This window comes from Astyanax mexicanus, chromosome 17 (assembly GCF_023375975.1).
Source record: "Astyanax mexicanus isolate ESR-SI-001 chromosome 17, AstMex3_surface, whole genome shotgun sequence".
Lineage (NCBI taxonomy): Eukaryota > Metazoa > Chordata > Actinopteri > Characiformes > Acestrorhamphidae > Astyanax > Astyanax mexicanus.
Window position 1 is genome coordinate 11635709 of NC_064424.1, and position 22931 is coordinate 11658639.

Below are 22931 nucleotides of genomic sequence, written 5' to 3' on the forward strand. Positions count from 1 at the left end.
ACACTGCTTTTGGATAACTTTATGCCTTTACTCCTGGCGCAAAAAATCAAGCAGTTCAGTTTGGTTTGATGGCTTCCTCTTGATTATATTCCAGAGGTTTTCAATTTGGTAAAATAAAAAAAAATCATCATTTTTTTTAAGTGGTCTCTTATTTTTGTCCAGAACTCTATATACTTTGCACTCAAACCTTTCGTTTGCAGAATGATCACCTGAAAAGTTCCTTAATTAATCCCATAGAAAAAGTGTCATTTGTCAAAAGAAGCCGTTTGGCAGCTTTATGGATCTGAATATACCACTGACCAACGTGCCTTAACAGTCTGTCTCGACATCAAGAACTTCATGAAAATATATCTCCATGTTATTTCTGTGTGTTTCATGGAAGCAGATGAGGAATGTGTCGGGGGCTCAGTGGGAGTGTGGTGGAGGGAGTGTGTGAAATGCATCAAGAACATCTAAAGGGCTGTGATGTGTCCCTGATGAGGCACTGTGTCCATCCATCAAACTATAACCAGAGGTCATCTCAACAGAGCTCGCTCCTGCTGGCCAAGACCTATCTATTATGCCTTGTTAGCATGTGAAGTATTTACATGTAGTTTAAATCGTGGCTGAAGGCACAAAAGGATGGAAATACTTGCCACGACTCTAAAATGACCTTAGAGGGAAGAAGATAGCCCACTAAGTGCTGATGCTCAGAAGATTGTGATGGTTGCCACATAAAGCACTAGATGGCAATGATCATTCCAGTGCTTCTTCTTGTGGGCAAGATTACTTTCACCTCCACACATACAAACACAAACTTATCTGATGGTGAGCAAAAAGAAACAGCTACAAGTGAAGTGAGTCAGACAACCATAGACTAAAAATGAGACTCTGAGTAAAGCTATACTCCATTCCACAGTGACACACAGTCCCAGATACTGTATCTCTGCAGAGACTATCTGTAGTGATAGTTGGTAATAAACCATGAGTCAGATTTACGAAAAGCTTCCTAAGAAAAACATGCAGAAATTATAAGATAAGCACTGAGATGTTTATAAGAGATGTTTATAAGAATATTCTCTTTGGAAAGTCTTAAATATTTCATTTCATTTTCATTTTCCCTAAGATTAATCCAGAATTTAACTAAACAAATGAAAATGCCAGTAAACAAAGTGAAGTTAAAGTGAGTGTGGAGGAAACACAGAGCAGCTAACAGAAAGAAAAATCTTGAAAATACTTTCCTTATGGATTAAAGAGCCAATAAACCCTAAACCATATTTTTTCCATTAATACCTGACGTGTTTTTTTGACATAACGAAACAATTTTATGTAAACCTTTCCTAAACAAAAAAAAAACAGGTCCAACTGTGCTTTAGGTGTGGATGATGTGTCTGTGTACTTTGGTAAGAAGACACATCACAATATGAAGATCAATCAATCAATAATACCGCCCGCCTGCTGGCGTCCAACCTGACGCACACTGCTGCTGCTGCAGCTCAGCCAATCAGCTCTCTCTCCTGCCCTGCCTCTAAACCCATACATCACCCAGTGCCCCTCCCAAACATTTTTTGCCTTTTTTATTTGAGCTGAGGGTGAGGGAGTCAGCAAAAATCAGTTGATTTAATGTCCCTTTAACCCTTTCAGATCCTGTGTCCATTACAGTGGACATCATGTTGTTTCCTCATTTTTTATGTTTAGTTGCACATAACACTGATTGAGACCTGTTGTCTATCACAATAGGAATTATATTATACTTAAGTTTATTTGATCTTTTATCTTTTATCTAAAGGTCAATATCAGTTATAAAAGTAACAATGTTAAACACAGGCTTCCGATGCAATGGGCAAAAAAAGGGCATAGAAAAATAAAATATTATATGGTAACATTTAGAATTGTACTGTATTAGATTTTATATTAGAATACTTCACTGGTTCTGTTTTTGTGTGAATTACAGAAAACAACATTCTGTTTGTTTATACTTTTCTACAGAAATCCTAGAAATTATTCTTAGAAATTCAGTACTATTTATATTGTGAAATTAAACATTAACCCAAAACATTATAAACCTTGGTGATGTATGTATAACAGGCCCTTTAAAAAGCTGTGTAAAGTTTCTTACAACACTCTGTCCTTCACTTTAACTTATGTCAGTACCATAAACTGAACATCCTGAGAGTATATCTACAGGACAGTGTGTGAATGTGTGTTTGTTTGTTCACCTGATCTTATTTACAGAGTGTAGGAGCACTGGGTTAGTGCTGAATACAAAAGTAGCTCCTATTATATTTGCTTTTACATCTCTGTTTCAACCAGTTTAACAATTTAAGTGCTTTAAATTAAATGTTTTTCTTGTATAGATTTAGTTTATACCTGATTTCTAGAACACAATGTTAAAATTTAAGTTAAATCAGGATTTTGTGCCCTTAATAGGAAAAAACATGAATGAGTTGCTTACTGAATATATGCTTATTTTACAAACTTTTGAATTTTGGATCCGTATTCAGAAATACGTCTTGGCTCTTATGGGTTAATTCTAGTAATTATTAAAACTATTTAACTGATGGTGAGACTTACTTCCTCAAATACTAGGTTCCACTTCTCGGACAAGGATTAATCCTAGCTGTAAATTATATTTGCTGTTCAGTGAAAATTCTCCTTTTAAAATGCTGTGTAATCCAAGATTAGACCTAATACATATCTGAGAAACTAGCCTTTATATTCTAAGATGAGTCTAAGGCTGTCAATCAAAGTTAAGAAAATATTTTAAAAGATTTTCTGGAAAAAAGAAAATTCTTAAGACGAATTAAAAATAATAACTATTTAATGTAAAGTACAAAGACTATTCTATCTATGATAAATTCATTCTTAAGACACTTCTGAGCATCTGACCCTGTCTCCTGATTCCAGAGATTCCCAGCCAGTAACCCTATGCCTGTCACATTTACTGTTCTGTACATTTGACATATCCAGTAAATGGGACTCACTAATAAAAAAACAGTGCACAGAAGCATGGAGATAGTATTTGCCATGTTAATGATCTTTTTATGATCAGAATATTTAACGATCACAATATTTAGAGGTTGGCGGTGATTTTGGTGAGGCCCTGCTTCTGAAAAAGTAATAGTAGAGTCAGTAATTGGTCCGTGAGGGGCTTTTTATATTGCAATGATGGAAAATGTATCGATTTTCGAAGCTTTATCTTACCGCTTCTGCTTTCTCATGTTACACGGGTTCGTCTGTAAGGACATCAGAGAGATCAGAGCAGTGGGCAGAGCGAGGAGAGCGGTAGAAAATGATGCTTCCAGAAATGTTCAGGGGACCCAGATGAAATATCTGACCACTGGCCTCTTTCCAAACACACGCTTTGAATGAGAAGCAGTAAATACAATAGATCACTTCTAAATACTAAATCACTTTGTGTAGCAAGGGTAAAGTCGTTCTTTTGTGACTCAACAATAAGGGGATCATCTTTCTTGGGTTCGATGCACTTAAAGCAGTAAAAGGAGTGCAGTTTTAAAACTTAGCTTGGAGAATAGCAGGCCACTGGAGAAGGATGGGCCGAAATAGGCAGCATAAATCCTGAACTTTGGCTGCAGTTAAAAGTGGCGGTGATAGTTCAACCCATATACTCCTAGTAACTTTTATTATTATGAGGAAAACAAAGAGAGAGTGTATGTTTAACTATTGGCACCTGACCTACATATGCCTTTTTAATAGTGCACTCACTGTGAGCAAATGTTTTGCACATGTTGAAGCTCGATTCCTCTTGTGGAAGTGCTCCACAGAGTAAACTATATCTTCACATCTATTCACTGAATTCAGATAAACAGATTTAACACTGACACTCTTATTTTAATGATCATACATCATGTTAAAAGACAGGATGAGGGTTTATGCTTCATCTAGCCTTTGTGTTCATGGGCTGATAAAGATAAAAAAAAAATGAATCTTCTTTTCGGATCGCTGGTTCGACTCCAGTTCATGCAGCTTGCCATCAGCTGCCGGAGAACCGAGAGAGCACAAATGGCCTTGCTCTTTCTCAGTGGGTAGATGATGCTCTCTCCTCTCATCACTCCAAGGGGTGATGTCGCTTAGCACATGGCATCTGTGAGACGATGTGATGCTACTCGGTAATGCTGCATCAGCAGCAGTTCGAAAAGAGGCAGTGGCTGACTTCACAGGTGTCAGAGGAGGCATGTGCTAATCTTCACACTCCTGGAGTTGGGGCATCACTAGTGATAGGGGGAGTCCTAATGAGTGAAATTGTACATTGGGAGAAAATGGGATAAAAATCTTAAATTTTGTTGATTATGAGTACAATGAAAAAAAAAGGCGAAATAGCTCAGAATTAAATTACTTATAAGAACTACATTACAGTACCATTAACCCCTTATATATTATATTTTATTGATCAGGTTCAGTAACCTTCAAATATTTAGGCACCCTTGGTCATAATGTCTGCAACGGTAAAAAGTTAAATGAGAAGAAGATGGAAGGATGTCCACAAGGCCTTTAGTTCAACTTAAAACATTCCTTTTAATATTTTAACCAATATTAGCGTATTTATTACTTTTTCTTTCCAAAGTAGGTTTTGTTAAAGGAGAAATCCGATGTGAAATTAACTTAAGGTGTAGTGAAACATGATAACAAGTACAAACTTTTGTCAAATAGCCCAAAAACCTCCATTCTTAACCCCCAGCATTCTTAAATACAGAGCTTTTAGCAAAGAAATAACTATTTTTACACTATTAACAAATTGCAAAACTGTAAATCTTAAAAAAAAAAGAAAAGAAAACCATTTTCTTTTAAAGTCAAACGAGCGCTGGATGTTAATCTTCACAGATTTCTCTCCTGAAAACTGTTTGTTTGGGTGAGTAAAGTGCTTAGCAGCAGCACTAGCTGTGGTTAGCAGCGCTTAGCGCTAGTAAATGCTGCCCGACAGTGCTACACTGAGGTACGCTAAGTGTTCTGGTAAGCCAGGGTGCTATCAGCTAGTGATTCATCCTACATACAGTAGCTTGTTTTAACACGGTAAACATGCAGGCTGCAGTCTGATATACTCTGATATACCTCTGAACTGTAAAAGAGCTGCTAGCGCTGTGGTTAGCAGCTAATGCTAATCCTGCTCCAGCCTCGGTGCTGGAGAAAGCTGGACTTTACACCAGATTAAAAGGCTCACTGTCAAATTTTGGGAAAATTAACGAATTTTAAGTGTAAAACTGTTATAGTGTGAGAAATATGGTTAGTAGATTTGGTTTTTCAGTTTATACAAAAAGTATGTCAGTTATGTAATTATGAGAGTGAGAAATTGAAGTGGGCCTCCACATACAGGCCTGTAAGGTACAATGGGTTAATGATGTCAGCAACAATAAAGTCAGCACTATGAAGTTGTAAATACTCATATGACCGGTACTTGCGGTTGGACTTTGTTCCAAAGTTAAATAAATAAATGAATCAATCAACAATGCTCTCACAGTCATGTGGCTCACTGGATTGGTCACTCCAGTTCAGACTTTATCTGGTGCCATCTGCAATTCCTTGTACGCACCTGCCGGTAACAAACACACAGCACAGAGAAATGCACAGAGATAGCACATGGAAAACAAACAAACACACAAACAGCTCGTGACATGCTTTAACATGAAATCAGAAACACGGCCTCTGCATGACTTCATCATGTTGGACAGATAATAAGATGAGTTTGGGAAGATAAGTTGGTGTGTGGTCATCCCGGGAGCAGCATCTCTGTCATGAGTTGTTTACATGCATTCAGGTTCAAATTAGCGTGAGAATGAGTTAATTATCAGCCAGACTGTGTTACAGCTGAAACTTAAGCCAGGCTGTAGTTTGAGGGTGAGAGGGAAAATGTGGAGAGAGAACCTGACTGGATCTGATCTGAATAGTATAAAACACTCCTGATGATCAGAGTACAGTCATAGCCCTGCTGCTGCTGTTGCTGCTGCTGCTGCTGCTGCTGCTGTACTTTGTTCATTGTTCTAGAGCTCTTCTGGAAGCATGAGGACCCTGCTCCTGCTCACGGTCAGCCTGAGCGTGCTGCTCGGTGCCCTCGCTCAGCAACCGCACCCCTGCAGTAAGTCCATCCAGACCACTTTAGAAAGAGAGAGAGAAAGAGAGAGAGTCTTTGATTGAGTTCTAATGCTAATTCTATTGGAAAAAAAATAAATCATTACCGTCATTAGTTAATACATGATCACTTGAAAAAAGTTAATAGTAGAGGTGTCAATGGAATAAATTATTTAATCCGATTAATCACAACAATATTCTGTGATTAACTGCGATTAATCACACTTCTTGAAACCCAAGTTTTTATAGCTATATAGATATTTAAATGTGAACGAAAGAATAAATGTAATTAAGTAAATAAGAAATAAGAAATTCAAAAGTGCAATTATATTTTTATTTATATTTTTATTACATTACATTACATTTGGCAGACGCTTTTGTCCAAAGTGAACAAAAAAAACATTTTTAGACAGGGCCTAAAAGAGGTCAAAGGGAAATAAATGGATAAGGGGGAAAGGAGGGGAAGAAGGAAATGAGGTAGAAATGAAGTAGTTAGTTTGTAAGTGGTGTTAATTAAAATACTAGTATATTTTTTGTATGTTTGAGGGAAGATATGCCAACGTGGGGCACTGGAATTAAGACATGTCAATGCATGACAAATTGGATAGATTAAACTTAACTTTTTTTTGTTTATTATAAACATCTCAGCTTGATTGTAAGGATTTCTGAATTAGAGATTAATTTGCTGAGTATTAAAGTGTGTTTATATATATATATATATATATATATATATATATATATATATATATATATATATATATGTACCTGTAGTTGGTTTCTAGGGTCCAGATCAGTTGATGAGTTCATACTTGGAGTGTTTTTTTCTCCCTCTGTTTGGTTTGGTTTCACACAGGCACAAACCTAAACGCACCAAAATATGCACCAATAAACCACGCAAGCACATCGTCTCATCTGATTGGTCAGAGCTGAAAGAGCCGCGAAAGCAAAAAAAAGTAAATATAGTGAGAAGATTCTGTGTTCCAAAGCGTATATCTGTGCAGTGTGAAGCTGCTTTAATACAGAACGCTGACCATTTGTCACTGCACTTTTAAAAAATGAGTGTGTTTTAAAAAAGTGTTTTTAATGGGATGTGAAGTGCAGTAGTATTAAATGTATCGTGGCTGCGTGCTACCGTGCTCTTAGTGTTTAAACAGCGTGGAGCAGTAGCAGAGAGAGCATTTATTCATAGCACTTTATTATCTGGCTAATATATCAGATTAAACTGCGCCTTATCAGCAGTTTAGCTCAATGAAAAAGAAGTATATTTGATAGCTGGGTCAGGTTGAGGTTCAGATCGTGTTCTCACCACAAGCGAACGCTCCAGAAAAAAAAAATCTGCATGTTGGGGGAGGGCAGGGCAAATTAGGTGGAAACTGGGGTCAAACTTGGTGGCGTAAATAATTGCGTTAAAAAAAAAAAAATTTGCATTACTGATTCTAAATAAATCACGTGCGTTAATGCTTTATTGTTGACAGACCTGGTTAATAGTAAAAGTTATCATATACTTTTGTGCATGATGGTTTGTTTTTCAAGTGTTTTAGATTTTAAGGAACATTTTAAGCATACATTGCCCTAGCAAATTTTCCTCATAATTGTTTCTGATTTCTCTTCTATATGTGCAGAAGCTCCACCGTACCTTGAGGGAAAGTTGTTTGTGGTAAGTCACTTGGTCTGTCTTGTAGAGACTATATATTTAGAAGGCATCACTTAATACACGTTTTTATGCTAATCTGCTAGCTGTGGTATCAGTGAGACGTGCTCTCCTAAACTACAGTTTGTCTCACACAGTTGTTTCCTGAAGGACACACGACGCTGTTCGAGCAGTTTGCCTATGACGCAGTGGAGGAGAGAATTCGTGTAGTAGCATCGATAAAGCACGACTCCCAGGAAATGATTGAGGACAGACTTCTGTTCTTCAGAGAGGTACAAAATATTACTAAGACAAATTGACCTATACATGCTCCGCCCACTAATGTTGCCTGTTGCTGTTGTTTATTTCTAGCAACTGTGGCCAGACTGGACAAGCTGTAGCATTAGCTAGCAGAATTAAAGTGCTATTTGTAAACTGCTCTATGTTGGATGTGTTGCTGTGGCTAATCCAAACTCTTCTCAAACTGTTCTCCTCTGCTCCTCTCAGAGGTTCTACTACGAGATCCATTACCACAACAAAAGCTGTGTTAAGACACCTTTCGATGCTCAATTCAATCCCATCCAAATTCCCCATGATGCTCATCACCAGGCACAGTTCGTACTTGGCAGCCTCTCTGCTCCTGCGGAAGGACTACTGGTCAACAGCTGGGTTGGATACATTCCTGAGACTAAAGGTAGAGCTGTGACTAAATAATAGTACTGCACATCACCAGAGGTGTGGGTACATGATTTAGTTGCCAAAAAGATCTGCAATGGATCATCTTCATATATATATATATATATATATATATATATATATATATATATATATATATATATATATATATATATATATATATATATCAGTTATATGATATATATGAGTGTATTTGTTTCTATCTTTTAGTGTGGGGTTAAGGTGGTCTAAAATAAAATGAAAAGCTTTTGTAAAGCCTAAAATTGAAATATACAATTAGAATAAAATTAAATTGTAAGAATATTGAAAAAAAAAAGTTCTTTATATAATAGCTTTTAAGTATTTTTTTTACCCTTTTATAGTAAGAGAATTTGAGACAGGAATAAACTAATACATAGAACCAACATTCACAATGTTCCTAACTTAAATAAGCCCACTTAAATCCACCCACAGATTTACTCAAATCAGCAGCCCTTTTGACACCAACAGTCACACCATACTCAGAATCAGAATCACAGAGATCACCTGTTCCTTATTCTGAAGGGTTGATGTGAATTTATTGTCTGAACTTTTATGCATCTCACTGCTGCCACAGGATTAGCTGATTAGATAAGTGCATGACTTTATAGTTCCTCTTTATATTTCAGTGCACTAGTGCATCTCAAAAAATTATATAACACCAGCAGATGACATGGATCTCCATTTGGAAATAAAGCGATCAGAGTCTGGAGGAAGAGTGGAGAGACACACAGTCCAAGCTGCTTGAGGTCTAGTGTGAAGTTTCAACAATCAGTGATGGTTTGGAGAGACATGTCATCTGCTGGTGTTGATCCACTGTGTTTTATTATATCAAGTCCAAAGTAAACTGTTATGGAGGTGCAGATTTCATTTTCCAGCAGGACTTGCCACAGTGCCCACACTGTCAAAAGTACTAATTGGTCTTATATAATATTCTAATTTTCTGAGACATTGATTTTTGGGTTTTAATTGTCCTTAAGCCATAATCATCAACAGTAAAAGAAATAAATGCTTAAAATAGATCACTCTGTTTAATACATCTATACAATGTATGAGATTAAAATTTTGAACTGAAATGAACTTTTTTATGATATTCAATTTTTTGAGATGCACTGGTATATCTTATTTGAACAACACATATTTGTATAAGATGAACCACTGGTTGAGCTTACTCCCAATGCTCTGTCTCATTTTGCCACATAGCCACAAGTGTGGGAAAGATGCTTAGTCTAGTTTATTAACATATCAGTTATACCGAATAATCAGTTCAGTTCATATTTTTTTATTCTTAGTGTGCTTTATACAATGAATGTTTTTCAAAGTAGCTTTACAGCTACCTGAGCATTTTTTTTAAAAGGCCAAAAGCAACAGTGGTGAGGAGATATTCAATTAGAATTAGAAAAAGAAATAACATATGACTTAATAGAGGTTCTATCTTATAGACCATCAAAACAGATTTTAAGGAAGATGTATGTTTTTGACAACTTATTTTTAATAGAACTGAATAAAAAAACATCACATATATAATCCACAAATATATTAGCAACACTCTATTTAGTATTTATGTATTAACCTCTGATTCATTTTTCCCCACCTCTTTTCCAGCAAACTACTCCATGACCTTCACTGAGTTTGGTTGCATTCCAATAACCATCCTGACTACCGATGAGAAAAAGGACCACTTCTTCTCAAGGTTGGTGTTCTGTGTGTTCAATACCAAGAACGCAGAGTATGGACTGTATCGATGCTGTTCCAGTAGACCAGAAACTGTGCCATATTTTAGTTGTGGCATCACTGAATTTGATCTGATGTGTGTGTTAATGAAAAACTTGCTGATGAGTTTATTGAGTTATAACAAATACATGATCCAGCTTGCAAACCTGAGGAATGGTTTGGGAAACACTGATGCATGACTTGGTGTCAACACGCAACTAATTAATTTAAATTCTGTTGTTATTGTTAAGATCGGTCTAATAGCCATTTTGTTTAGGCAATAATACATAATAAGGGAGTGCTGCTATATCGTGAGAGTTGAGTTTGTTTGAGTTTAAGGTTAAGAGAACACAAAAAAACAATTGTTTATCTACATTTTGTAAGGTAAAATAGTTAATATTAGGAAGTTATTTCAATGTAAGCAACTTATTCGCTGGAATGCTCTGTATTCAAATGACTGGATTGTTTTATTTTGTGTCTCAAACCACAGAATGTACCCTACCCATACCTAGTAATAGTATTGCTGTTTTATAAACCTGCACTGTCTGTGTTTAGTGTACATATGTATGGAGTAATACACAGTGAGGTCAACATTGTGAAATCTCCAGCCTTTATCCCTCTTTTAATTTTAATTTATTTGCGATTTTATTAGAGTAACAAATGAAATACACTAAATGAAAGTCACTTACGTCCAATATTTATTTATTTTACAGTAGCTATTTTCTCACTTGTGTAATTCTAACTCTGTCATTTTGTTACGCCTTGTAAGCTCAGAAGTCATTGCTAGGTTTTGCTTCTATGTAGTGGAGCTTTGGTCAGAGTGCCATTATCATGCAATACTGGCACTTCTAGAATGTTTCTCAGCCAATTACATAGCTATGTACTACTTAAAGTTTAACAATGCTGTTATTTAGCACAGAACATACCTTATAAATGACTGCAGTACTTCTTCTTCCCTTCTAGTATCCAAAATAATATAAAATATTAATTGTGATAGTTAATCTGAACCTAGCTAGTTCCTCAGGTTCCGATTTACTTCTTCTTTAAGAAAACGAATTCAGTAATGTAAACAATACAATAGGCAGATAGCTAAAGATCCTGACCATACCTGATCCAGACCATCACCGTCCTAACAGCATCACCAATGGTCTATTGAATTGTTTTCCATTTTCAATAATGCTCTTTCATTTTTCTCCCTAGCTTCTTTGACCTCGTTGTTGGGCTGGAGAATCCAGAAGTCTTTATCCCTCCATCGTTCTGTACCTCTGCAAAGGTGGTGGAGCGAAAAGATGGGAAAGTGGCAGATTTCTTCTCAGCTCTTCGTTAAAAAAATGATCAGCAAAGATCATTTCATGTAATCATGCATCCATGCAACCATGTACGCAGATCTACTCCTCTTCTTCTTCAGTCATAAAATGTATCTTTACTTACAAATTAAATGACAAGACCAGGTTGGAAAAAAATGCCTATTGCAAACTTTTTATTCTCACACTCAAACATCATAACGAACACAACCTCTATAATAAAACACAGCATTTAACCAAAAGAAAAAGAACCCACTGAATGATAACCATGAGAGAACTGAGTAGGAGAAGGGTTTGGAGTTATACAAAAAAAGGAACTGTACAGTGTCCAGTGTCTGAAGTCGCAGAATCTGCCGATTCTGTCTTTGCGGAGCTGAGAAGAGATGGCGAGTTCGAGTGCTGGGCTTCCAAATTCACAAATTCCAAGTTTCACAGCATTGAAGTCCAGTTGAACATCAGCCGCAGCACTATGAGATAAGAGAGGCCTTGCCAGTTGCAGATCCTGAGCAGCTACTTGTACAGGATGTCGTAGTGACCTGGTCGGTAGAGCAGGAACACCTTGGGGTCACCGTCTTCAGGGAAAATGTGGTGGTTGACTGTTCCTCCCTCCCCTCGGTCCATGTACTCCACCAGGATGCACACATTCAGCGCCTGAGCAAGAGCTATGATGTGGATGTGGTCACTCTCTTTAGACATGGGTTCCACCTCCTGGTCAACAGAGAGAAAGACACCCCTGTTTGTAGTATTGGCTTATTTATTGAGAGCAATAAACAATCTGAGCCAGGAAAGAGTAATAATAATAAAATAAAACATACATAATGCAATTAAATTATTATTAATAGTCTAGCAAGAAAAACTAATTGAAATATTATCATATAGCTTACCAAATTGCACACTTAATTCATGCCTTCCACCTGCCTCAACCTTTAAATTGTATTGTAATTCGTTTTTAAATTGATTTAAAATTAATGCACATGAATGCTACCAAAATGCTGTGTTTACTTGTGGGAAACTTGTAGACTGGTGAAGTTAGGAGCATCAATTATCTAAAAAATGGACAAGTAGAACACTGCATAACTAAAATAAGAATAACAGCATTTTGTGTGTTATACAACTTTAATTTCAAGCCTTATTTTAGTTAATTAAAGTTTATTTTAAGTTCATTTAAGATTACGTAATGATGAGATGTATTTTAAAGCAAATCTGTATTCTAAGGCTATGTTTACATGACCAGGTTGAAGTGACTCAAATCAGATTTTTTTTTTGCTGTTTTTTAATGGCTGTGTGAATGTGCCAAATTAGATTTTTTTCAGATTTAAGTCACTTTTATATGCGGTCTTAATTAGATACGTATCCGATCCATGGACATGCGACATAAATGTAAACGGTCAAATTAGTCTTTTTGGTTTTAGGCATGCGCTACGTGCTTGTCTCTCGTACCCACAACACATCTCTTGGTGCAGCTGTAGCTGCAAAAACAGCAAAAGCAAACTGGCCGGTCTTTCTTCACCTCCTCGACCTGAACATGTACTTCAGACCAGCTTTGTTTGCTGTTTCTCCACTCCAGCAAAAGATGCTCTACATACGAGCTGCTAACGCATCCATTTCCCTTCATAAAGCTACGAGTCGTCTCTCTAATATGAGATAAGAATAAGAAGGCGATGTTTATACACGTATCAATGTGCGCATGTAAGGCGATTCAGGGACAGATTCGTTCACATTACACACAGATACAGGTCACTTACATTTGTGAATGTGAACTGTCAAGATAGCCAAATCCGATCTGAGAAAAAAAATCGCATTTGAGCAATGTGGCGTGTAATGTGAACGTAGCCTAAGTTACTTAGTTAGATCAGACTCATAACATTAGTTAAAAAAAAGAAACCTTCCACTAGAGCTGCTTTGCTTTGTAAGATGTGTAATTAGGTGACGAGGCTTTAGTTCCCTCACCTGCTGACAGAACTCCCGGACAGTGCGTCCTCCCTCTATAAAGTGCTGGAAGAAGTCCTCCTCTCTCTGCAGGAAGCCAGAGGTCACCAGCCGCAGATACACCACCAGGTAGTCTGAGACACTCTGCTCATTGAACGAGTTAAGCAACTCGCCTACAGATGGCTGCTTATCGCACACCTCAATCAGGTCCATGAACTAAAGAGAAGTAGACAGAGGTAGAGGGGGACAAGTTCTGTATGAGACCATTTTACAATCTACACATATTCCTCAGTGCATTATCAGAATGACCCAGAATCTAAAACTGCTTGCCATATGTAGCAAAAACCTAAGGGTCAGAACTACAGACTAGGTTTACTGAAAGTATTTAACTTAAGTGTTTTTTTAAACAGCAGCTCAAAACCGAGGCACAAAAGTAAATAAACTCGCACTCTGTGTCCTATGCTTGAATTGCACATCAAATAAGAATGAGTGAATAGCTTACCGTATTGTGAAAATCTTCAATGGTAAACTCTGTGAAACCTTGGCTTACTAGGTCCATTTTACTCTTGGCAGCAACAGCTTTGAACCTGCAAGCAATCGTAATATCATAAACATCCAGCAAATGTGTCTTTCTATGGCCAAAATGTCTTACATTAGTATGTAAAAGAAATTGCTTGTTTACAGTCATTGTTTTGTAAAGTTACTGATAAGTTGGTTAGAAGAAAACAGTCTCTGTCTCTAAAACACTCCTCAATTCACCAGTCAAAAGTCAAAATTAACAAGTAGAAGTACAGATACTAGGGTTTTAAAATACTACAGTAGAAGTTGAAGTATAAACTCAAGCTATTTACGGTTGAGATTTATCTGGATAGATTTCTTATGATGAGAAGCTGAAATTAAATAGGAGTAACAAGTCTACTTTTAAAATGTAAGTAGAAAGAAAGTAAAAAGTACAGATAACTGTGTTAAAAAGTAAAGGAGTCTTCAGAAAAATAATCACTCTAGTAAAGTATAGAACACCAACACTTTTACTTAAGTAAGGTAAAAAATAATTCGTACTTAATTACTTCACATCTCTGCAAATCACAGTGTAGTGTTTTCTTATTTTAGTGTTGTAGACACATTTAATGGCCAAATATAAAATATATTATAAAAAAACTTTACTATAAGCCTTGTCAACACTCATGCACTGTACTGTAAATGCTCTTTTCCACTGCATGGTATAAACACTACTCAACTCCACTCTACTTAGCTTTACTTGCTTTTTGGTAGGTGGTCCTGTTTGTTTTCTGCTACCAAAGCTCCCCCACAAGACTTAATCTTTAGAGTGACAACACAGCAACTTTTATTGTCACTTACAGTAACAATTCTCTGTGGCCAATCAGTGCTCTTTACACATCATGTTTTAGTCCCTACTTTGTTCACAAATACTAAAAAGCAACCGGTTCCAGGAACCAAATTTGCCTTTTGCCCATTTGTGACTTTCTTACTGGCCTTTTGATTTGTAGTCAGAGTGGAGGATTACCTGTGCAGTTCCTTGCTATCATCCAGTAAAGACTCCAGGTATGAGAACCCAAAAGCTCTGTAGAAGCAGTTTCCATCTGGACGCGTCTTTCGTATGAATGTGTACTTCTTCTGCAAATCCTATTAATAAAACATTTTTATTGGTCGGTAATGTTTCTGTAATGAAACAGACTTAGGGTTTGTTTCCCAGACAGGGATTAAGCCTAGTTTTAATCTCTGTCCGGGAAACAGACACTTAGTGTATTAAACAATGGACTGTATTGCAGGGCTTGCAGTCCACCAGCAACTGAACACTAGATTTTGAACCTCTTACCCTTATCTTTTGCTGGTAAATGGTGTCATCTTCAGCATACTCTTTCTTAAGTATAGCTAGGTCCTGCTGGTCTGACACAAGGGAGATGCTGGTGGCAATCTGGAATTAAGCAGTAATCATCAGCCAGAGCTTTAGCAACAGATCTGATCATCTCGAATTTAGAAATACAGCAACAATTAACAATAGATGCTACTAAAAAAAATAGAAATTACCTCCTGCTGAATTCTATCTTGTTGTGCAATTATAGCTTCATCGTATGCAAGACAATTCAATCCTGTCAACAAAAAAAAATCACATACCTGTTATTAAACATTTAGAAACAAAGAACAAGAAATATATAATTCATATTATAAATCTTTAAATTATATATATAAACATGTCATGATGTAATAAACACTACTCATTCAGCAGTCAGCTGATTTCCCTGCTCAGACGCACTTGCTAAATGGCATTTACTACAGTTCAACTGTGTGTTTTAGACAAATAATAACCAAACTGGCTCAAGCCTTTCCGTTAAAATTACAGTTCAACGTCACTGCTGTAAATATTTCACCAAAGTCAAAATGCTGTAAAGGAGGTGTTAGCTCAGGCATGGCATGACACAACAAATACAAGTCATAGTTATGTAATATCAATCTACCAAGAGCAAAACAAATCCAAAATAAAAAAAAAACACATAACTAATAGTTGCAGGGGTCTTTCACAACTACATACTATTAAGTCACTATAATTCTCAAATGAGTGGCAGTTAATAATCATATCACGTTGGCATCTTTGATTCAGGAGACGTTTTCCACTCTTGCAGTACACAGTTCATTTAGGTTTTAACTCTTCATTGCTTAATAGCAACTTATAATTAGTAACTTTGATGTTTGAGAGAAGCCAAATAAAATATATGAACATGTGGAAAGTCCATTGTTAGAACTCTACTCAACTGAGAAAGCAAAAATATGGAACCCTAAAGCACTAGAATGCTAGAAAATAATACTACACAAAGACTTAAAATGTTGCAGTGATTTAATAAATTAATCCCTCAATTTAACACATTGTTCGTTGTTCAGTTAAACTAAAGCATCCCCTTTTAACTTAACAAAATTTATTAAACTGAAGGGTTTCTACATAGTATTTCCTGGTAGAAAATGAGTTTAGATATTTATTGAGGTTTTTTGCTAGTAATATCAGATATGCAGATCCAATAATATAATGTTGACCAGACATTACCAGGAGGACCATGTTTATTTACTTTTAATATCCATTATATGTTACCACTGATTTATCTATGGATATTTCTATATAATATATTATATATATATATATGTATATATATATATATTATATAGATCTGGATATATATATATATATATAATATATATATTATATAGATCTGGATATATATATATATATATATATATATATAACACCATTTTACTAGTAGAACGTCCAGATCTACACGTCTATGTGAATTCTAATTATTATCTAACATGGTTTTGACTGTCCTTGAGCCTAGACATTGGGTTTATACTTTTATATATTTGATTCAATGGAGATGTTCCAATTATCCCAGTTTGGAAAAGTGACTCTTAGTGTTAATTTTGGACTAAAAAAGTTTATTAAAATCAGGCAGATTCAATGTATATGATTGATATTAACAACTACAGTTTTTGCAAGTCAGAATTGATCTCTGGAACTACAATTGTTACTAGTACAAATGTCATTTTAAATGGCTTTTCCAAGTAGATCTGAAATTACTAGTAAATATTCTTATAGATAAACTAAAATGGGAATGTATTTACTAGAAAATGTCGACCGTAGCTAGCTAATATATATATAAAAGGAGCATTTACACAGGTAAGTATGGTCTGACATTTGATTCTCTACTAGTAAAAGTGAATTAGCGAGATTCTAAATGTGTTTGCAGTCTGTCTAATGTTGGTCAGTTTTACGTTTATTTTTTTATGTTTTCCACCATTTAGTATAGTGAAGAAATGGGGTTTTCTACCCAATTTTGAGTTCCCATTTTGGCTTTTGCAAACAGATTAACATAACTAGTGGATATTATATATCTTATAACTTATGCTAGTACATATATGTCATAGTTAGCTGATATGTGAAAGGAGCATTTACACAGGTAAATATTTTAGTATTTGACTAAGTTTCTACAAGTAAGAGTGCATTAGAAAATGTAAAATGTATAGTATAGATCGGTTTATTTTGAGTTTTTCCATTTCTGGCTTACCCAAACAGACCTGAAACTACTAGTTTATATAGCTAACTTACCTAACTAGCTAAGTTAATAGCTCACGCGTGAAATGAGCAGTTCTAAGTTACTAGTAAAAAACGAATTATATAGTTAGATATTGAATGTTAGAAGCTGTAACTTAGGTCTTGTGTTATTTTAGGTAAAATTAGCTAGGCATAAACAACTCCAAATTAACTAGCTAACCCTAGGCGTTAGCCAGCAAGCTACTCAAGTTAAAGAAAGGGACTTTCGCCGGGCCCCAACAAACACACACACACGCAAACAGTATTAAAAACACAGTAAATTAAAACAAATAAGGGTTTGACGTGTTTAGTTTACCCATAACAACTGTGAAAAGACGCTAGCTATGTAAAATAACGTTAAAGCTGAAAGCTAACAGTTGTGTGAAGAGGTTTGTGAACAGAAACGGCAGTTAGCTAGGAGAGCTAGCTAGTTCGCCGTTGTTGCTTTAGCCAGCTAGCTTAGCGTCAGCGCGGTCCGCTGCCTCGCTCAACCCTTTCCTACAGAGCCGTGAGAAATACACCACGATATAAGATAGAATTTATAGCCAACATTTAATCCCATAAACTCAGTCTGGTCCCGTCAAATTCCTCTCACCATCAGCTTCTTTCTGAGCCATCCCCTCTTGTTGTTGTTCTTCCTCCGCCATGTTGCCTCTACCTGTTTCCTGTCATGTGATTGTTGGGAAAGGCATTTCCGATTTCACAGCCTTCGTTTTTTGAGAGAGCACAAGTTTCTGAAGCGTTTTATTACAAATATACTAAATTGAGTTCAGCTTTAACCCCTCAACTACCAAAATGTATAGTTCCAATTGAAAAATACTCCTACATAACTGGGATTATGTGTATAAACTAGCTGCAGTGTATTTCAAATGTAGCACAGGTCAAACTAAAACCACTTAAACAAAACATTTCTACATTACCGGCCAAACTCACAAAACAAGACAAGATGCTGAGAATTTCAGAGTTAAATAACAGTTTATTTTAAGTGTGTAACAACATAGACAAGAAGAGAATCACCCAATAAAAGGAATTTATGAAGTCCATCAATTATTAGACCAACATGTCAGAGTGGCTCGAAGATCGTAAACTGCCTCTTCTTCGAGAGGTTGAAGGGTGGGTGGCTCAGGACATTTTTCTTTTTTCTTGAAGATGGGCCAAGAACAACAAGAGGCAATGGTCCCAGATGGATGGGATGCACAGGTGCACTCTTTTCAGGCCAGGACAACAGGATTATGCCCTCTTTTTGTAGTCCTCCAGATTGGCCAGTACCCATCCGGATGGAACCAGGATGGCAATAGAAAACATAGTGAGACCAACTGTCGTCTCCTGTGTAAAACAAATACAAAATCGTATTAGGTAATTCCATTAACCCATTTTTATGTGAACTAATACAACTGTTCCTGATGTTCCTAATGATATCAGTAGGTGACGTATACAAAACAAAATATATCCATAAGCCTTTAACATGACCAGATCATGCAAACTAACTTTGCATGCACTTTGCATGAAGCCAACAAAAGGTATCAAATCAAATTTCTTTAGCAGCAATCCCTAAATTCTGAGTGAAAAAAAACAAAACAAAAATAAAAGCTGCAGACCAATTGAAATGTCTCTTTTCATATATTACTGGAAAATGAGAATTTATTGTACCCAAAATCATTGTGAAACAATGTCACTAAGTTAAGTTTAAGCAAGAATTTAAATTAAGAATGTTCATACACTGGAACTGGAATAAAAAAAAGGTTAAATATCCTTAATAAACCAAAAATTAATAATATGAAATGATTTTAAACAAAGTTGATCTGTGGGCTAATTGATGATGGCTCAACTAAAATAAATCAGACAATATGGAAGTCATCAAATTTTTTTTGATGCCACCTTATATTGTACAAAAGGCTGATAACATTATCACATGCCAAAATGTTAGTATTAATAAACAATAATATACACATAAAATGGGACAACAAATGCTGCAGAGAAGCATTAATTTGCAAAAAAAAGTGCTATAATTTAAATAGTGGGTATTGGTGACATCTAGTGTCATCTAGACAGTCTGCTCTTCCCGAAATAAAATATTTTGATCAATCAAATGCAATTTTTGTGGGAAAAGCGCACAACAGATGGACAGATACCGATACAGACATCTGTATACGTTGTCTAGTGAAATACAATTCAGAACTGTTTAAACGACTCGGCACAAAACAGCACGTTCCATTATTGAGATTCCTTCATGCACTGCAGTCATGCACTGCAGTTACGGCCAATACTTTTAATATCTAAAGGTTTCTAAACATAACACGACTATGTGTAGTTATATGCTAAAAACAAAATGTAAATAATGCTGTCGTTTTTAAAACATTTTCAATATTACACAATACTTTATTTGCAAAACCTGTCACTGACTGACGTTTCTTTACAGAACACGCAGCATAAATGAACATTGATTATTTGGGAGATTGGTAGGTACACACATCCGCTGTTGGAAGTGTTTTAGGCAAACTGATATTTTATATCGTTAATATAATAATCAGAATTAGTTGTAGCATTTGTAGCTATAGGTTAAGAAATATAAACATTTCTACACACAGTCCCACTCAGCTACGTTGAGTAGTTAGCTATCGTTTCTACTGGTCTGATCATAGTAAACGTTTGACACAATACAGCTAAAGAACTGTCAGATAAACACTGTCAAAATAAAGAGAAAATTAAGACATGTGAATTGGATATATTCATTTTAACCAGCACCTGCTAATATTGTAAAGTTTGTGAGTGACCTTTACAGTTCGGTAGTTGTGCTAACAAGCTAAGCTAGTTAGCTAATTTGTTAGCATCTGCTAATAGAACAACTATCGGAATGTGCGATTTCTTGTTAGACAGATAAGTTACATACACTAGCTCAGCTCTACAATGAACCACTAAATGTAATAAAGATATATTAATTCAGGATAATTAGCTAGAGTCAGTTCAGGCGTTCCCGTTCAGCTACACGCGTTCTCGTCTGAAGGTTAGCCGGGTTAGCTGCGGAGTGAGCGGGCGGCAGGCCGAGAACCAAGCGCTCAGGGTCAAACACAAACACACAGCCCTCCACAACACTCACCATTGGGCCCACTGGGTCCTTGGCCGGCTTGGTGTTTATATTCGCCCGCTGGGTGAAGTTTGCTCCCCGCAGAGCCGGAGCTGAGCGGATTCTGGCGAGTCCCCGCAGAAGTCCAGACATTTTGCTGCTATTGAAACGAGTGGAGTAGCGATCTGACTACAGGAAGGAGTTATGAAAAGGACGAGTGGAGAAAGCGCTTCTGGGTAATCAGGAGCGCCTGAGCATTGTGGGAGTGGTAGTTTTTCAAGAAGCAATGCATTTAACATAGAGAGGCTTTTAATCATTATTAATGCTTTCAGCTGTTAGTCATGCTGTGACTTCAGGCTTTGAATTTAACGTCTTCAGCTTTTAAGGTTGGACAGAACATTCATATAAAAATCCTGTGAATGGTTTGTAATTACTGCACATCACAACCAAAAATATATGAAACTGCCTCACTACTACAGCCTCAGTGCAACTTTTAAGGTGAAATTGAACATTTGAACATTAAGCCAAAAACATGGTCAGAACATCAAAGCAACTGTAACACATTTGAACAAAAAGAAAAAGAAATAAAATACACACACATTATAGCTCTGTTGACATAATAAAAAAAAATGTATAATAGTTTATTTGTGTTCGCACATTTTAATGCTGCCTTCAAGTCCTCTTCTGAAATTCCTACTTACGAGGTTGGAGGTCGTAATACTGACTCGACATGCGTTCGAGTGTTTTTTGGTGGATGGAAATAAATGCCATCTTTTCTTTATAATTTTGTTCTATTATCGTAAAAGAACAGGAGGTTTATTTTGCCCTACTCCAAGAGAATTAAATGAATAAGACATGCATTAGGAGAGTGATGTTTTATTCTATTAGAACTGTTAATTTTACTAGACTTTTACAGGTTTTTTTCACATGTTACTAGTGATTTTATTAGTTTTATTAGTATTAGCTAATAACGACCTGCAAGTGTTGAGGTGTTAAACAATTTACACAATACGAACTGTCTGCATCCATTTATTGAACTTATTTTTCAGTTTAAAAAATTGCAATTATTTTTTTTGCCCTCTTGTTACTGACACGCCCCCAACTGGGAAACTCGTTTCTGACACAACTTGAAGGCTGCATACTTCACTTATTTCTGCTGAGATAGCTTTTTAGTTGGTGCAAAGAGTTTGGTTCAGGTGCTTGTCATTCAAAAAGCCTGAATAAAGAAGTGGGCGGGGCTTGGAGCTGCGTGCGGAGGAGAGAGAAGGAGATTCATTCATGTGCTACAGCGGATAAATCTGTGCTCAAAACATGTTCAAATTTGTCTTACAGACAGCTAAACCACCTGAGTGTCATTTTAAAGCATCTTTGATAAGGTAAATTGTGTTTCTGTGCACACACATATACACACATACATATGTACATATATATCCTTTTCCAACATATAATACAATTTTAGACTTTATTTAGACTTCATTTTAGACCTTATTTTAGATTTTACCTTTAGACTCTGTAACCGAAATGGCTTTATACCCCCTCATTAGTGTTGTGCTATATAGGAGAGATTTAGCTTACTATGGAAGCCCATTCCCGCCACCTAAAAAATAAAAATACTCCAGCAATTTTTTTTTATTATTATTAAGTAAATTGCTATCTCAATATTTTGAGATACTAAGTCAATATTTTGAGATACTATCTCAATATTTTGAGATACTAAGTCAATATTTTGAGATACTAAGTCAATATTTTGAGATACCTTAAATGCTGGCTGAATATACATGCGGCCACCTGTAGATAATGACCTGGGAATTAGGCCAAAAGTGAGAGCAATAACGTTTTAATTCATATTTAATTTTATTTACATTATATTTCACTCAGAGTTAAACTCTGTCCCTCGCATTGTGTTCTCCCCTTTATTCAGAGCGTTTTCACAGCACTTTGCTTACATGCTGTTTTTTACTGTTAAAATGCGACATCTACAGGCGGCCGCATGAATGTTCAGCCAGCATTTAAGGTGGAACGGAAATCTGAATAAGACACTGGCGAATAAGAAGCTAACTTCAGCCTCGTCCAAGATCCGGAGGCTTATTTTGATATTGTGTGATTCCTCTAAAAGTTCCAATATTTCATGATTTGTGAATCCACGTCTGAAGTAGTCCTCAATGATGGTATCCATTTTGCATCTTTGTCTCACCTGCTTCTGTCTCTGTACAGCCTACTAGTATCTCAAAATATTGAGATAGTATCTCAAAATATTGACTTAGTATCTCAAAATATTGACTTAGTATCTCAAAATATTGAGATAGTATCTCAAAATATTGACTTAGTATCTCAAAATATTGAGATAGTATCTCAAAATATTGACTTAGTATCTCAAAATATTGACTTAGTATCTCAAAATATTGACTTAGTATC

General features: G+C 36.1%; 4 protein-coding genes across 6 annotated transcripts in view; 2 read left to right on the forward strand and 2 right to left on the reverse strand.

Moving 5' to 3' along the window:
• rasgrp2 (RAS guanyl releasing protein 2 (calcium and DAG-regulated)) overlaps positions 1-22931 on the forward strand; it is a 494831-nt gene that overhangs the window by 396662 nt on the left and 75238 nt on the right. The gene's annotated exons all lie outside the window — the stretch shown is intronic.
• epdl2 (ependymin-like 2) lies at positions 5790-11583 on the forward strand. The gene is made up of 6 exons (XM_007260738.4): positions 5790-6070; positions 7686-7720; positions 7852-7986; positions 8201-8387; positions 10013-10100; positions 11321-11583. The coding sequence occupies exons 1-6, from the start codon at positions 5995-5997 to the stop codon at positions 11445-11447; spliced, it is 648 nt and encodes a 215-aa protein (XP_007260800.2). The 5' UTR covers positions 5790-5994; the 3' UTR covers positions 11448-11583.
• otub1a (OTU deubiquitinase, ubiquitin aldehyde binding 1a) lies at positions 11584-18220 on the reverse strand. Its single transcript, XM_007260740.4, has 7 exons — positions 18048-18220; positions 15403-15464; positions 15191-15289; positions 14879-14997; positions 13856-13940; positions 13375-13569; positions 11584-12132 (listed from the first exon to the last, which is right to left on the reverse strand). The coding sequence occupies exons 1-7, from the start codon at positions 18097-18099 to the stop codon at positions 11935-11937; spliced, it is 810 nt and encodes a 269-aa protein (XP_007260802.3). The 5' UTR covers positions 18100-18220; the 3' UTR covers positions 11584-11934.
• LOC107197933 (cytochrome c oxidase subunit 8B, mitochondrial) lies at positions 18409-20779 on the reverse strand. Its single transcript, XM_015608701.3, has 2 exons — positions 20550-20779; positions 18409-18778 (listed from the first exon to the last, which is right to left on the reverse strand). Exons 1-2 carry the CDS (start codon positions 20667-20669, stop codon positions 18683-18685), a joined length of 216 nt encoding a protein of 71 aa, XP_015464187.1. The 5' UTR covers positions 20670-20779; the 3' UTR covers positions 18409-18682.